Genomic DNA, 15,445 nt, shown 5'->3' with positions numbered 1-15,445 from the left:
GGAAAGGAAAAATACCCCCCTTGATGGGGTTCTTACACAGATGAAAATAATGACAATGAATGACAACGTACCATCTGTAACAGAGAGACCTCCAAATTATGTTAAAATCACACCAGTGTCAATGGTCATTCTGTCCCTCTTACTTAAGGGACATACGAATTCAGTCCTCAGTTATATAAACTCCACATCATTAACCAGCACAAATATTTCACATACACACTTGAGAATATTAGCAACTCCTCATATTAAAATGATTTTATCTTACAGTTAAGAAGTTTCCATCACTATCAGCAGCTCAAGAAAAACCTTTTCTCCTCTTTCTCATCAAAGAGAGAAACAAAACAAAATCAAAAGCACAACGAAAACCCTCCAGAAACCTAAAAACAGGAACAAAATAATTCCCTTTGCACAGCATTTCTTGGTTACTGCTGAGACTATAAGGTTGTATGAAGTTCTCTTTGTATCCTCATTGAAATGATAAATGGAACCTTCTACCTAATGGATGAACTAGCAAAAAGGGAAGAGTCCAAGGCTAAGGGTCAGAGTCACTTTGATACATCAATTACTGCATCTTCATTTAACCATCCTCAGGACTAATAAAATTTATTTAATTTGACCTTCACTGGTAGGGGCAAAGTGAAGTTGCTAATTTAATCCTTTCACATCATGCAAGCACAGGATGAATACTATTGTAATGCAAAGTTGGAATTACATTTTTGTTGTCCCAGTAGAGAAAAAAAATGTTAAAGAATATATTTTTAGGATACTTCACACATCTTATCAAATACAGCTTAATTAGGACATTACTAACTGTGCATTTAATTCCTATGCAGCTTATGGTTACTATGCACTGGCCTCCAAATTCTTCAAAATTCTCTCAACTGAACAACCAGCATTTTTTCCAACACAGAATGATAGGATCTGTGATAGCAGAAATGGGAGTTACTATTCATTTTAAAATGGATAAGAATTCATCAGCTTGCCAGGCTCAAACACAAAAGGTAGAAAAGACTTACTTGAACCGGGCTGACACTTCGTCGGCAGCTTTCTGGTATTGCTCTGTGGTTACTTTGTAGAATTGGGCACTCTGTAAAGTTAAAAAAGGAAAGAAAAAAAAAAAGTTAATAATACAGTTTTCACATAACATCTGTTATATACATGTGAACACCTGGTAAGTAACATTAATTTAGATATTTCACACATTTCAGCTGCTCAAAACCAAACCACCAGCAAAAAGGAAACAAACATACAATGACAACAACCCAAGAGCCCTCATCTCTACTATACTACAAAACTCCACAGACTTTTTTGTTAAGTGTGTCCTCTTGGCTCTGGAAGGTTCTGCAAAAGAAATGACTTTCAATAAGGAAACTGAAGAGAGACAGGGTACAAATCACGCAGTTAAGCACTAGGAAATATTGCAACCTGTGAAGCTTCTCCACTAGGAAAAAAAATCAAAATACTGAATCCTTACTTCTTTGTATGCTTCTCTTTGTTACTTCCACATACATCCCCATCTAGTTTGCACACGATACTGATGTCAGGCTCCAAGGTTGAACAATAAATTAACCACAGCTTGACTCTTCCTTTTGCTCTTTGCCTTGACAATGCCTCTTGCAGAAAGTTAATTTAATTTTCCACATTTCCAAGTCACTTCAACCACTTCACAGAATCATAGAATGGCTTCGGTTGGAAGGGACCTCAACGATCATGAAGGTTCAACCCCCCTGCTGCAGGCAGGGCCACCAACTTCCACATTTAATACCAGACCAGGCTGCCCAAGGCCTCATCCAATCTGGCCTTGAACACCTCCAGCGATGGACTGGGCATCCACAACGTCTCTGGGCAGCTGTTCCAGCACCTCACCACTCTCACAGTAAACAACTTCCCCCTGACATCCAACCTAAATCTTCTCTCCCTCAACTTCAAAGCATTTCCCCTTGTCCTGCTGTTATCTACCCTTTCAAAGAGTTGACCCCTCTGCTGTTTGTAGGCTCCCTTTATGTACTGAAAGGCTGCAATGAGGTCACCCCTCAGCCTTCTTTTCTCCAGGCTGAACAAGCCCAACTCCCCGTCTTCATAGGGGAGGTGCTCCAGTCCTCTGATCTTCGTGGTCCTCCTCTGGACCCTCTCCAACAGCTCCCTGTCTTTCTTATATTGGGTGCCCCGGATCTGAATGTGTTAATGCAGATGCAGCCTCACGAGGGCAGAGTAGGGAGGGACAAATCACCTCCCTCTCCCAGCTGGCCACTCCTCTTCTGATGGAACCCAAGTTGCCATTTGCTTTCTGAGCTGCAAGAGCACACTGCTGGCTCATATTAAGTTTTTTATCCACCAGGTCCTCTTATGCAGGGCTATTTGCAAGGACTGTTCCTTCCAGTCTGTATATATGCCTGGGATTCCTCCGGATGAAGTGCAAAACTATGCACGTGCAAATGATCATTTTCCAAAATGCAGGTCAGACAAAATTGAGTCATCAAGCAGTAAAACTTTTCTATACATGAAAATGACCAAATTTCTCAGTGGGACATACAATATTCAAAGACAAATCACTATAATGTTGTGATGCTTCATGTCTGGATAATATATACCTGGTATTTTTAAAGAGATTTTTATAGACCTAGCACAGTTGGACTTAAGATGTAATAGCAAAGGCACCTGGCTTCACAGTTGGAGGAATGATGAAAAGTTAAAGCAGTTCAAAAGTTCTCTGAAACATTATTTTTCTGTGAATGGAGGAGCCAACAGGAGAAACAATGCTGTGGAGAAGCACGAAGGTTTTTTTGGCACTTGCAAGATCCCCTTCTTAGCATTGCAACTCTCGAGTCATCTGGCATCCCAGGAAGGCACGTTAACATGGCAACAAAACTCTTACAATTACACGCTGTGTGATTACTGAAAAAGCCTTTTGAATCCCTATTTTAACAACCTACCTATTAATGCTACAGTTTAAAGTTATTCATTCCTTAACACGATTGTGCTTCTTTGGAGCATTTAGCATACATGCATGGAACAATGCAGTCCAGGGAAGTGTCATTCCAGTTCTATTTTGGGTAAAGCAAGCGCTTTAAGTTATTTACTGAAGACACTGAAAAAGCAATGTGCCTAAAACACAGCCAGAAAATAAGCAAAAAAACCCTTTAAGTGGAAAGATCACTCTTTTGCAAGTGCTGAAGATGACAGTCTCCTCGATCACTAAGTTAGCAAACACGTCCTGAACAAAATGTACTTGTGCCTAATTGGGTTATGAGAAATGCAGGGAAGAAAGCCCACTATGGTATAAACATCTGATGGAAACTACAAAACATGCAGCGCTATCTAGAAAAATAAAAACACTTTCTCTTTCCACTTGAGGAAATCACCTTCCAAGGTCCTTCCATTTGAATGATGAACTTGATACGTACAGAAATCACCGACAATAACACCAACTCTGAACACGGCTACAATTGCATCGCCAGGCCAATATTTTACTGCAAATGATAACAAATCATGCAGCGTCTCCCATGGTCAAAGGGCACGCACGGATCACAAAGAGCACGGTGGTCTGCTGCAGCCCTGCTTCTGAGCTTCAGACTTAATCATTCATTTGTACCGAAATCAAGGCTTCCACGCATGCGACTCGGGGTCATTTATTTTTTCATAAATCACTGCTGGCCAGTAAGAAAATGAAAATGAAATCCTCCTCACACCAGTGACCCCCTCGCGTTTGGCAATCCCAGCTGCCCAATGACAGCCGTTGTCCAGGTTCCTTGGACATAGATGCAATCAATAGGGATGTGATTAGACAGCAGGCTGACTGCGGGACGAGTGCGGACAGGTCACCATTTGAGATGATGAATAGCTCTCTATCATCCTACAGTCCCCTACGAGGCTAACATTTACTATAATCTTATTTGGGTTGCGATTTGTCTTTCTTTGGCCTGATCAATAAAGATGAACACAACAGTTGTAAGGATCGATTGCAATTTTTTATCATTTTCAAGCATGAAGGAGCGTTTTTGACACAAAAACAATATTTTGAGTGTACTTGTTCTACTTTTTAATTGCAGTTCAAGTGATCAGCTGAGCTGCTATATATGCCAAGAAGTTTTCAATCCTACAGTAGGCTCAAGCTATCAAGAAATCATTTGTTATCTTAGATAAAGTGTGCCGTGTTTCTCAGATAAGATCTTCCTTTGAAAGTCATTCAGTCTCTCTTTCAGAGAGATATTCTCTATAACCCAGAGAGGAAATATGATTTCAGAAGTCCTCTCTAATCCTCCAGATAAGAATGCAGCGAGCATTCTTCTAAACACAGAACACATGGTGGTATAACACAGACTGCTAACACAGGTAATTTCCCCAGTCTCTGTATTTATGTTGTGGATGTAGTCCGAATATGCATGGACTGCTCAACACCAAGTGCAAGATAAAAGCTACACTCCAATTCAGAGAAAAGCAGCAGTGGCAGATTATCAGAATAACTTCGGATTAGAATCATAGAATCACAGAATCATAGAATGGCCTGGGTTGAAAAAGGCTGCCCAGAGCCACATCCAGCCTGGCCTTGAATGCCTCCAGGGATGGGATATCCATAACCTCCTTAGGCAACCTGTACCAGTGCATCACTACCCAGGTGAAAAACTTCCTCCTAATATCTAATCCAAACCTCTCCTGTTTCAGTTTAAAACCATTCCCCCTTGTCCTATCACTGTCCACCCTCGTAAACAGCCATTTCCCCTCTTGTTCATATGCTCCCTTCAAATACTGGAAGGCCATGATGAGGTCTCCCTGGAGCCTTCTCTTCTCCAAGCTACATTCCACTTATATAGACAGATATCTAAAAAATATCTCTATAAATATGTTAAGAATATGTTAAAAATACATAAGATGTTTCAGGTCATAAACGTGCCTTTCTTAAATATGTGGAATCTGCCTATCAGTATATTTCAAGGATTCTCTTAGCGATGCTACTGAAATGGTAGCAAACAATACAGCTGAATTCCTTATATCGTTGATTTGGGTCCCCTGGGAGTGCACATTATAAAACAATCTTTGCTTATAGAGTTATGCAGCATCTTCCTCTCATTTATACTTTTCTCCTCAGCTGTATAATAAAACCATGGCTTTCTACAGACCTTTATTATGGTCTTCTTTGTTGAAAGAAGTATGAAAGTGCAGGAATTATGAAAGAGGCGAGGAACCTCCAGAAGGGAACAAGAAATGTCAGGGTTATGGTAGTTAATCATCATCCCAGATTATGTGGAAGGCGCTATTTCTGCATCTGTTATGGAGTTCTTACACAGTGTGGGCATGTTGCTTGATATCAAAACAAAGTGGCAAATGTGGTTCTTGATGACTAAACTTCAGCTTGTTCAGAGAATCTAGTCTGATCACTGAGGATTCAGGCCAGCAGATCTCACACCTTACGGAATATGGAGAATAGCTTGAATTTCACTACCACTGCTGATACAAAGCAGGGCTCAGTAAATAGCTCAACATAGAGATTTAAGATTTAAGCTGCTGAAATAGGGGGAAATTAACCCTCAAACTAAGAATCCAAGTCATCCTTACCTCCCTCTTACAAGCACAAATAGAACCTGGGATAATTTTGGTTTTAACCACCGTGCATTTGTTATGTGTAAAAAAAAAAAAAAAGCTTTAGCCTTAGGAATTAAGGAATTAAGGCATTTATTTTATTTTCAGTTCTTTATTACTGTGGAAATGATAACATGAAGGGTTTACCTCAATTTTGTGAAGTTTGAATGCTGTGAAATAAATAATGGATGCCATGCACACTGAGCGCTGTGTGTATTGATTACGTGGGATCATATGGGGGATTCACAGCAATTACATGAGCAGGTGTGGTCACACATTAGAGATCTGCATCAACTGCAGAAGCCCACCGCCTTTTATGCTGATGTTTTCCAACTTGCAAGCAAATAAACACAGTGTAGGAAACACGGCTTTGTTCCTCTGCTAATCCGCCTGGGTTTGTATGGCCAAAGGTTCTTGCTATGATAACAAAAATCAGAGCCAGAGGAGGGAGAACACTGCCTTCATAAATGCATAAATGGATCCTTTAATAGGAATATCATTTGTTCTGCTTAACTGGAACAGGAAAAATTTAGGCACAAAAGAAAAAACAAACAACCCCAAAACATAAATGATCCAAACTGGGCACAATTTTTGCTCCTTGGCACAAAATCCTTAACCTTTAGGTCCAACATTAATATATCAGCATTTTTCAAAACACTGTCACTTTGTTATTTGCTGTAACTTTGTGTTATTTACAGTGCAGGCAGTATGCAATTACAGGAGTTCTGTTGAAAAGCCTGCAAAAACTCACAGCAGTGACTAATTTTACATGCGACTGTAATCTAATTAGCCTGAATAGGACCACCACATGTTAAGTTGCTTAAGTGTTTATGGCTTGAAGACTAAGCAGATAACACAGGATGCAACCAAATTAAAACGATTAATAATCAGCATTTGCTGTGCATCTCATTCAATATCCTTCTTTGAAAAGAAAGGTTGGGATTTTTGTAAAAGCTGTAGAAAAGCCACCTCTGAAGTATGGGAACAGAGAGAGTTGTAGGCTGGCATTATGGAAGAGAAGCCAAAGAAAAGAGGTCTGCAATTTAACTTTAAATCTATACAATTTCCCCTGATAAATACACAGAGCCTTAGGAAGGATATGGCATGCTGTAGTTCAGGTGGAACAAAATATGCTCTGCAAAAAGAAGTATTCTCCTCGTGTTTGCTCTCAAAAAAAAACTTCCCTGAACAAAAGTAAGAGCAGACACTTCTTAAAGAGCATATTGTGGAGGAACAGGAGTATGATTATTTAACTAGACAGCTCTGATTTCAAAAGTCTGTGTAAGGAAATAAAGTCCCACAGAACTCGAGGAGGTCATCTGTTTTGTCTGCATGCGGGACCTCAAAGCAGAAGTGCATCTTTTACTCTCGGCTGAAAATCTTCAGATTTCCAGGATGATCAAGTTCTGAAAGATCTCGTGTCATCCGAGCTGATAAAAGGTTGTCAAAAGAACCAAGAGAACTTGAGAGTCCTCATTTAATTTCACTAAAGATACATAACCTATATGCACTATTTTATAACAAATGTGTTGAAGCTGTTTTCACTGCAGATGTACCGTGTCTTCTTTTTTTGCCACTGAAGTTTTCCTTTTAAGCCTCTTGGCTTGTAAAGCCCTGATCAAATTCAGTATGAACATAACATTCATGCATTCTATCTAAGGTGGTTTTTTTTTTTTTATTTTTAATTTAATAGTTTTGTAGTTAACAGTTTATTTGACAAAGGAAAAGTCGTGTGACTTCCACACAAAGGAGACAGATGTGGCCTTTGCTTCAAGTTAGTGCTGCGAAAGACAAAAATGAGCACAGCTTGACTTCAGAGCAGCTCAGCACCTGCTCCACCCACCAAAGGAATGAAGAGCTTGGGCTGTTTGGCACCTTTGAGAATCAGGGGAGAATTTTTTAATTTAAAGACTTCTTTTTCCTTGTCATCCTCCCCCACGGAAGGACTCAAAGCATCGGCAGGCAAAGATTACCATGTTCCTTAAATGGCAAATTGGAAAGTTTTCTCTGCTTCTTTTTAATCCATTGCTGCTGAAGCTGGGCTTTCTTTTATCCCATAATTGAACTTCTGGCCATTTCATCTCAGTATCCTTTATGAACTTCATAACATGAAGCGTTTTGTTTTATTCATTCTGTTGACACACAGCCTGAGACCTATATGGCCTTAAATGAAAAGATTTCCAAAGCCCTTAGGAAGAAACTGTTCTTAAGCTGACAGCTGCTTCACAGATTTTTACCCAACCTCAAGGCTGCCACAGTCCCCACTCTGTTTTGGTGCCACAAAGTGAGGATCAGCAGCCAAGCACAGCCACAAGTGCCCAAAGTGAGACATTACAGCAAAGAAAACCCATAGAGAACTGTGGTTTGGATAGCAGGAGGCGCTGCGTAAGATGCATGATCACTAGATTATGCCCCACTGCTAGGTGCACAAAGTTGACCATATGGATTACAAAGAAAAAGGCAAGAAATACTGCAGAAAGAAATGCCTTTACAACACGGTCATGCTTAATCTCTGAAGCTGCCAATAAAAGCAACAAATGTGCAAAAAAAGAGGAAGAACTGGGGAAGAGGGGATGACAGTAAGACAATAAGGCTGTCTATTGCAGTGCTACACAGTGTGCATATATCTAAGTTCCAAACTAAATTAACTTACTGCTTTATAAATATATGGCCATTTTTATTGCATTTTTATTTGAATTAAAAACCTCGATTTGTCTCTGAATTTATTTTAATCAACCAGGGAAAGCCAAGCATATAACATCGTACGGATTCCCACATAATACTGCATCTTTATTCTACCTCAAATGCTATTAAAGTGATACATGAAGGAAGTAATTTCTCTTGAAATCTCATCAAACCAGGCCTTTGCTTCAATTTTTAAACAAGTTATTTTCATAGAAGTTATGACCACTCTCATTCGATCCAGCTGCACTGTGCAGCCAACTGTTGCATTTTTCAGCTCCAGAGATGAAACAAGAAAGCTCCAACTCTCCATTTAGGGAATCTAGCACATCTTATGCTTTCTGCTCTTGTTGGGCTTTTTCATGTGCTATTCTAAACTCATTTTGAATGAATAGGCTGAATGTGTTTGGTGCTGTTCTGCCTTCATCAGAAGACAAGACCTAACTGGCTGGACCAGGAAAATTCTCTGTATCTGGTTACAGGGCTGAAAACATGAGTTATTCAGCTTTTGTGGAAATCTACACAAACTGAATATAAGAGAATGGCTGCTCTCCAATGCAAGCCAGTTTTCTAATTCTGAGCTCCAGAATAAAGATAACTTCCAGAGTTTCAGAGCTTCCAGAGAAACAGCCAAGAAATTCCTTGATGGGAGACCACAACCACGGTATGAGGATGCGTAGGACTATTTAGAGACATTCACATAAACAAAAGAGATATGCACAAATCAGGGGACATGCCTGCACTGAGGCATGCTTTCAAAGCAGATAACTGCAAGAAAGAGGAGAAGTAGATGTGAGGTAGGGAGAGAGAAGACAAATTGTTGGAGAAGCCCTGTAATTCAGAAAAGCTCAGGTAAGGATCTGGGATTCTGGACTTACCCTGCAGAGGATATTTAAACAACAAGGCCAAGACTTGTTTTCAGGAGTTTAGTTTAGCTTGCCTAGAGGTAAGTATGTTCTATGTTAGCTGAAATTCAAGTGCAAATTCCCTGTCCTCTGCCCTTTACTCTCACGGCTTAGTAGAACCACTATGGTCATCATCCTCTTAAGACCTAAAAGAAATTGGCTCTAGACCACAGTGCTCCACTGACAGATTGCATGTCTGAACTACTGGAGACTGCAGGAAGGACTTTGGACACCGACGCCACCAAACAGCTGTTTGTACAGAGGGATTAAAAGTCAAACAGGTACCTAAAATAGTGCTGAAGTTGCCAGAGACAGTACTGCAACCTACCCAAACAAAGGAAAGAAAACATGGCATCTTGGCAAATGTTCTGCCAGCAGACAATTCACTTCCCAACATGATTTCCTTTATTTCATTACATGTGTTTGTCAAAGACTATGCATTCTGTTTGAAAAAGAGTATCCAAATGGCGTACAAGATCTATCTCATTTATCAGCAGAAAATGGGCAAAACAGCTTTTTCTTCAACCTTTTCTTTTGAATTTCCAATCCTGTTTTTCAGGCACCACTAATACCTTTAGCTGCAATTATTAATGCCTCTGAAGTTTTTTTCCAAGATATGCTGCACTTCACGTTTCTGCCCTAGTAGAGCATTGATCTCTAATTTGTTAACACTCAGAACTGCCAAAGAAAATGAAAACCTTTGTGAAAAGGACAAATCTATTCAAAATTCTTACAGCTATTCAGCCAAGCATCTAATCTGCATGTAATTGTAGTACAGTCTTTAATACAAATGTTCTCAATCTTAGAGATGCATGTGTAAATGCACAACTATATTTACATCTCCTGCTGATGACAAGATGCCTAATCTAAATCATTCTTATTTACAACTTTTCTTCTTAGTCTCACTCCTTTCACTCTCACACATTATAAATTACATTCTCCCTAAGGGTATCCATTGGTTACTATTTTTCCACAACCAAAAGCAGACTTTCCACCCACCTCCATCCCCAAAATGCAAGAAACACAGAATGGCTGAGGTGGGAAGGGGCCTCTGGATCCATGTGGTCCAGCCACACATTGCCCATGGAGGTTGTAGATGCCCCATCCCTGGAGGCATTCAAGGCCAGGCTGGATGTGGCTCTTTGAAGTCCTTTTCAACCCAGGCCATTCTATGATACGATTCTATGACAACCCTGCTCAAGTAGGACACACAGAGCAGGCTGCCCAGCACTATGTTCAGATAAGTTTGGAGATCTCCAAGAAGAAAACCTCATAACCTAAGGGCCCAATCTGCTTCACTGTCCAAATCATTAATGAGGACTGGACCCACTGCAGTACTTATCACTGGCTTCCAGATGCACTTTGCATCACTAATCACCACCTCCTGGACCCAGCCATTCAGATAATTTTCAATCCACCTCACTGCTCATACAACCCATATTTCAACAGCTTCTCTATGAGGATTTTATGAGGGACAGTGTTCCTACTGAAGTCCAGGAAGACAATGTCCACTGCTCCCTCTCCACCTGTGAGGTTAGTGATTTCATTATAGAAGCTTATCAGGTTGATCACGCATTACTACCCCTTGGTGAATCCATGATTACTGCTCCTGATAATTTTCTCCTTCGTGTACCTGGAAATGGTTTCCAGGATTATCTGTTGATCACTTCAATCAAGGTGTCATCAAGGTGAGGCTTATATGCCTGTAGGTCCTTGGGTCCTCCTTTTTTCCCTTCTTGACATTTGTTTTCCTTCAGCCTTTGGGCACTTCTCTCATTCACCATGACTGGCCAAACATCGAGAGTGGTCTCACAGTGACAACTGCCAGCTCCCTCAGCACTCCTGGGTGCACTCCATCAGAACCTGGGGACTTAGGAATGTTCAGTTTGCTTAAGTACCTACTGAGCGGACCTTCTTCCACCAAGGGTACACCCTCCTGGCTCCAGCATACAGCCTAGTCTCTGGAACTTGGAATTCCTGGATGGCATGTGAGCATTATCCAAGTTGACAAATGCTGTCTTCAAAGGATATAGGAATGGCTATTGCTGCTGTCACGAATGATGCCTAGGCAATGTATGATGAGGAATCCCTTCTCTCAGTGGTGCCGAGTACAGACTATGGCACTAGGAATAGCATGTTCATATAGGATTTTTTTAATTCATATTGTTAGTTACCTTTATTGAATTAATTCTCAAACACAGGTCCAACCAGCAACTTTTGCATAGCAAAAGCCAAGTTAAAGGGAACAACACCAGCTCACAGGCAAATTAGGATGACCACAAGCCATCTATGGGTTACACAGAGAACTCAGTACTTTACTTCAATGTATAGAGTACAAATATGTTTCCTTCTTCCCACCTCCCCACCCCCACTAGCTGGATACAGCTATTTCAAATACAGCAATATAAAATTGCAATCCAGCACTGCAGATAGTTTTCATCATCAGTATGGACACACAGAGCATCCCATATCTAGAGCAGCACAAAGTCAGCTTAGCTTAAGTCTTCTATTATATTCATACACAGATGTAGCTCATCTGCTGCGTGGATAACTCTTACAAAATCCAGTCGTGTTACATGCAGGGGAAGAAAACTTGAGCTTCCCCAAGAACCTGTTATTGCAAACTTAATACAAAGACAACTCCAAGGCCAATGTAGCCCTCCTATGGACTACAGCAGCCATGATTTTGAGATTATGTTGCTCAATCTCCACGGTCAGAGGAGTGGCGTGGGACAATCACTCATTTCCACATGTTTTAGACTCATTTTGGTAAGCTTTCAGAGGCAGACAGTTACCTCATTAAAGTGTCCAGAAGAATAATAGAAAATTTCTTGTGAACTGCAGGTGAAAATTTGGCTGGATCATCAGTCTCCACTTAAGAGTCAGTTACATGTAGAGTTGCTCAAGTGTCTATAGCACAACATTCCCTAATACCTTATCTAATGGTGCAGAGATGGAACACATGCTCACCAAGTTTGCAAATGATACCAAAATGGGGGCACACGCCCTATTAGGAGAGGCAAGTGGAGTTCAGCCTGGAGGAGAGCAAGTCTTGGAGGGATCTGCTGGAGCACATTGGACCTCTTGGAGCATGTCCAGAAGGGAGTCACAAAAATGATCCAAAGGATGGAAGAACTCTCTTAATGAGGACAGGCTGAGAGAGCTGAGGCTGAAGAGAAGGCTCCGGGAAGATCTGAGAAGCCTTTTAGTATCTAAAGGTGGCCTGTGAGGGGACAGACTCCTTAGCAGGGTCTGTTGTGATAGGACAAGGGGAAATGGTTTCAAACTAGAAGAAAGGCGATTTAGATTGGATAAAAAGCCTTTATATACTTATATATATATGCTTATATATATATAAGTAGTGAAGCACTGGAAGAGGTAGGTCAGAGAGCTGGTGGATGTCCTGTTCTGGAGATACTCAACGTCAGGCCAGACAGGGCTCTGAGCTGTAGGTATCCCTGTTCATTGCAGGGAAGCTAGACTAGATCACCTTCAAAGGTCCCTTCCAACTCAAATGATTCTATGATCTAGCATCCTTAAAAGCCCTAAGAAGAGTTCATCAACAAGAAAGAGATGGGCTCCTTATTGACGTGCACAGTGGGAAAACAAGAGCTATAGCTGTAAATCAAAACAACTGAGTTTCTGAATGGATATAAGGAAAAATACTTTCTTCCAAGTATAATTAAGAAGAGAGATAGAGACCCTATTAGACTGTGGTTTCTCCAGCCTCTGTGGCTGACAAAGATTTAATGACAGATAGCCCTGATCAACCTTGTCTGTCTTCAGTGACGATCCTCCCTAGAGCAGAAGGTTGGACTTCCCATGGCCCCTTCCAAACTGAATAATTCTATGGACATGCATGCCTACACTCAATGATATGTCCGATACTGGAATGAAAATCTATTTCAGTTAGTGGTTGTGTAGTCTGCTCTGCAGCTGTACATGAAATTCATTTTGTGCCTGAAGCCAAACATACGGAATTAAGGATTGGCTACATCTTCTTTCAAATAAATGGAAAGTAGCTGGGTTTAGCTTTGTTTATTAGATCTACTACTATCACTACTCAGTTGCCTGAAGGCATAATCTGTCTTTAAAAGTCAGACCAGTAATTATTGGTCTCCTTTCTGACTTGGAAGTCTGGGATGAGGAGCAGAATAAACCACCCACAATACAGGTGGAAACAGTTAGAGACCTGCTAGTCCACCTGGACTGTCACAAGTCCATGAGGCCAGATGAGATCTGAGGGTGCTGAGGAGCTGGCAGAGGTGATTGGTAAGCCACTTTCCACCATCTACCAGTGGTCCTGGTCAACTGGAATGGTTCCAAAGGATTGCAGTCTTACCAATGTGAATCCCATCTGCAAGAAAGGTTGAAAGGAGGATATGAGGAACTACATGCCTATCAGCCTGACACAGAAGACACAGAGGCAACAGATCTTGAATGAGATCACACAGCGTGTGCTGGACAACCAGGAGATCAAGCCCAGCTGGCATGGGTTCTTAACAAGCAGGTCCTGTAATGACCAATCTCATCTCCTTCTATGAACAAGTGACGTACCTGGTAGATGACAGAAAGGTTGTCGACACAGTCTATCTAGGCCTCAGCAAAGGCTTTGACACTGTCTCTCACAGAATGCTCTGGAGAAGCTGCAGCTTGTTGCCTGGACTGGTACAGTCTTTGCTGGGTAAATAACTGGCTGGAGAGCTGGGCCCAGAGGGTGGTGGTGAACAGAGTTAAATCCAGTTGTCAAATGGTCCTGAGTGGTGTTCCCCAGAAGTTAGTACTGAGGCCTGTCTTGTTTAATATCTTTATTGATTATCTGAATGAGGGAATTGAGGGAACCGTAAGTAAGTTGGCAGATGACATCAAGTTGTGGGAAAATGTCTATCTGCCTGAGAGAAGGAAAGCCTTTCAGAGAAATCTGGACAAGCTGGATAGCTGCCCAGAGGCTAATGGGATGCAGTTCAACAAGACTAAGTGCCAACTGAAGATTGCACTTCAACCACAACAACCACATGCAACAATACAGGCTTGGGGCAGAGCGGCTGGAAGACTGTGTTGAGGAAATGGACCTGGAAGTATTGGTCAATACTCAGCTGAACATGAGCCAGCAGTGTGCGCAGGTGGCCAAGAAGGCCAGTGGCATCCTGGCTCATATCAAGAACAGCACTGCCAGCAGGAGCAGGGTGGTGATAATCTCCCTGTACCCAGATCTGGTGAGGCCATGTCTTGAGCGCTGTGCTCAGTTTTGGGCCCCTCACTGCAAGAAAGACAACTGGAGCATGTCCAGAGAAGGGCAGTGAAGCTGGCCAGGGATCTGGAGTGCAAGGCTTATGAGGAGCAGCTGAGGGAGCTGGGATTGTTTTTCCTGGAGGAAGCCCAGGTGAGACCTTACTACTCTCTACAACTCCCTGAAAGGAGGTTGTGGCGAGGTGGGGTTGGCCCCTTTTCCTGCATAACTAGTGACTGGATTAGAGGGAATGGCCTCAAGTTGTGCCAGAGTAGGTTCAGGTTGGATGTTAGGAAATCCTTCTTCTCCAAGAGAGTGGTCAGGTGCTGGAACAAGTTGCCTAGGGAGGTGGTTGAGTCACCGTCCATGGAAGTGCTCAAGAAATGTTCAGAGGTTGTACTCAGGACATGGTTTATTGCTGGCAGATGGACAGTTGGACTAGCTCATGACTTATGTCAAACGACCTACAAGATATCAAGGCAGAAAGTCTCTGAATCCCAAAATATCAACTGACTGGCAGCTGATGTAAAACTAAAGCTAAGCAAAACTCACAAAACTACGTACCAGCAGCAGCTTTTGGTGACTATGAAGTGACTGAAGTATTTCAAGGATAGCCTCCTGTAGCTGCTTTAGACTGGTTTGAGCAGTGTGAAAAGAACAGGATTGCTACAGTACAAATGCTGAGACTGTAAAAAAGTGCTTGGTGAAAAACATCATATGGATTTGTTTGGATGACTGGTAATGATCAGACTCCTAGAAAATTATGTTTCCTACTCAGTCTACATTAAGAGCTATGCTGATAATTAGGTAAGCAAGAAATGAAATGAGGTATGAGCAAATTTAAATCAAACTAATGTGAGGATTTTTCAGTGCTCTTACAACGGCGTATCCCAGAAGACTCATTTTGTTTGGAAACAGTCTTATGAAAGAAACACAGCCAAAACTAAGGCAGGTGGCCTTCTCACTCAAAAACGTGCTAAATAAAAAATCCAGGACCTACAAAAAAGAAACCTCTCAGCATACCACAGTGTAATCATTAGCACCAAATACA

General features: G+C 41.5%; 1 protein-coding gene across 2 annotated transcripts in view; it reads right to left on the bottom strand.

Moving 5' to 3' along the window:
- CHCHD3 (coiled-coil-helix-coiled-coil-helix domain containing 3) overlaps positions 1–15,445 on the bottom strand; it is a 260,893-nt gene that overhangs the window by 31,654 nt on the left and 213,794 nt on the right. For both annotated transcript variants that reach the window (XM_090134009.1, XM_090134014.1), the window contains exon 6: positions 1,017–1,087. In XM_090134009.1, the coding sequence (XP_089990135.1) occupies positions 1,017–1,087 (71 nt within the window). The remainder of the gene's footprint in view (positions 1–1,016; positions 1,088–15,445) is intronic.

Source organism: Phasianus colchicus, chromosome 1, assembly GCF_987193195.1.
Source record: "Phasianus colchicus chromosome 1, bPhaCol1.hap1.1, whole genome shotgun sequence".
NCBI classification, from domain to species: Eukaryota; Metazoa; Chordata; class Aves; order Galliformes; family Phasianidae; genus Phasianus; species Phasianus colchicus.
The sequence above is the reverse complement of the archived record's forward strand: the minus strand, read 5'-3'. Positions and strand labels throughout refer to the sequence as shown.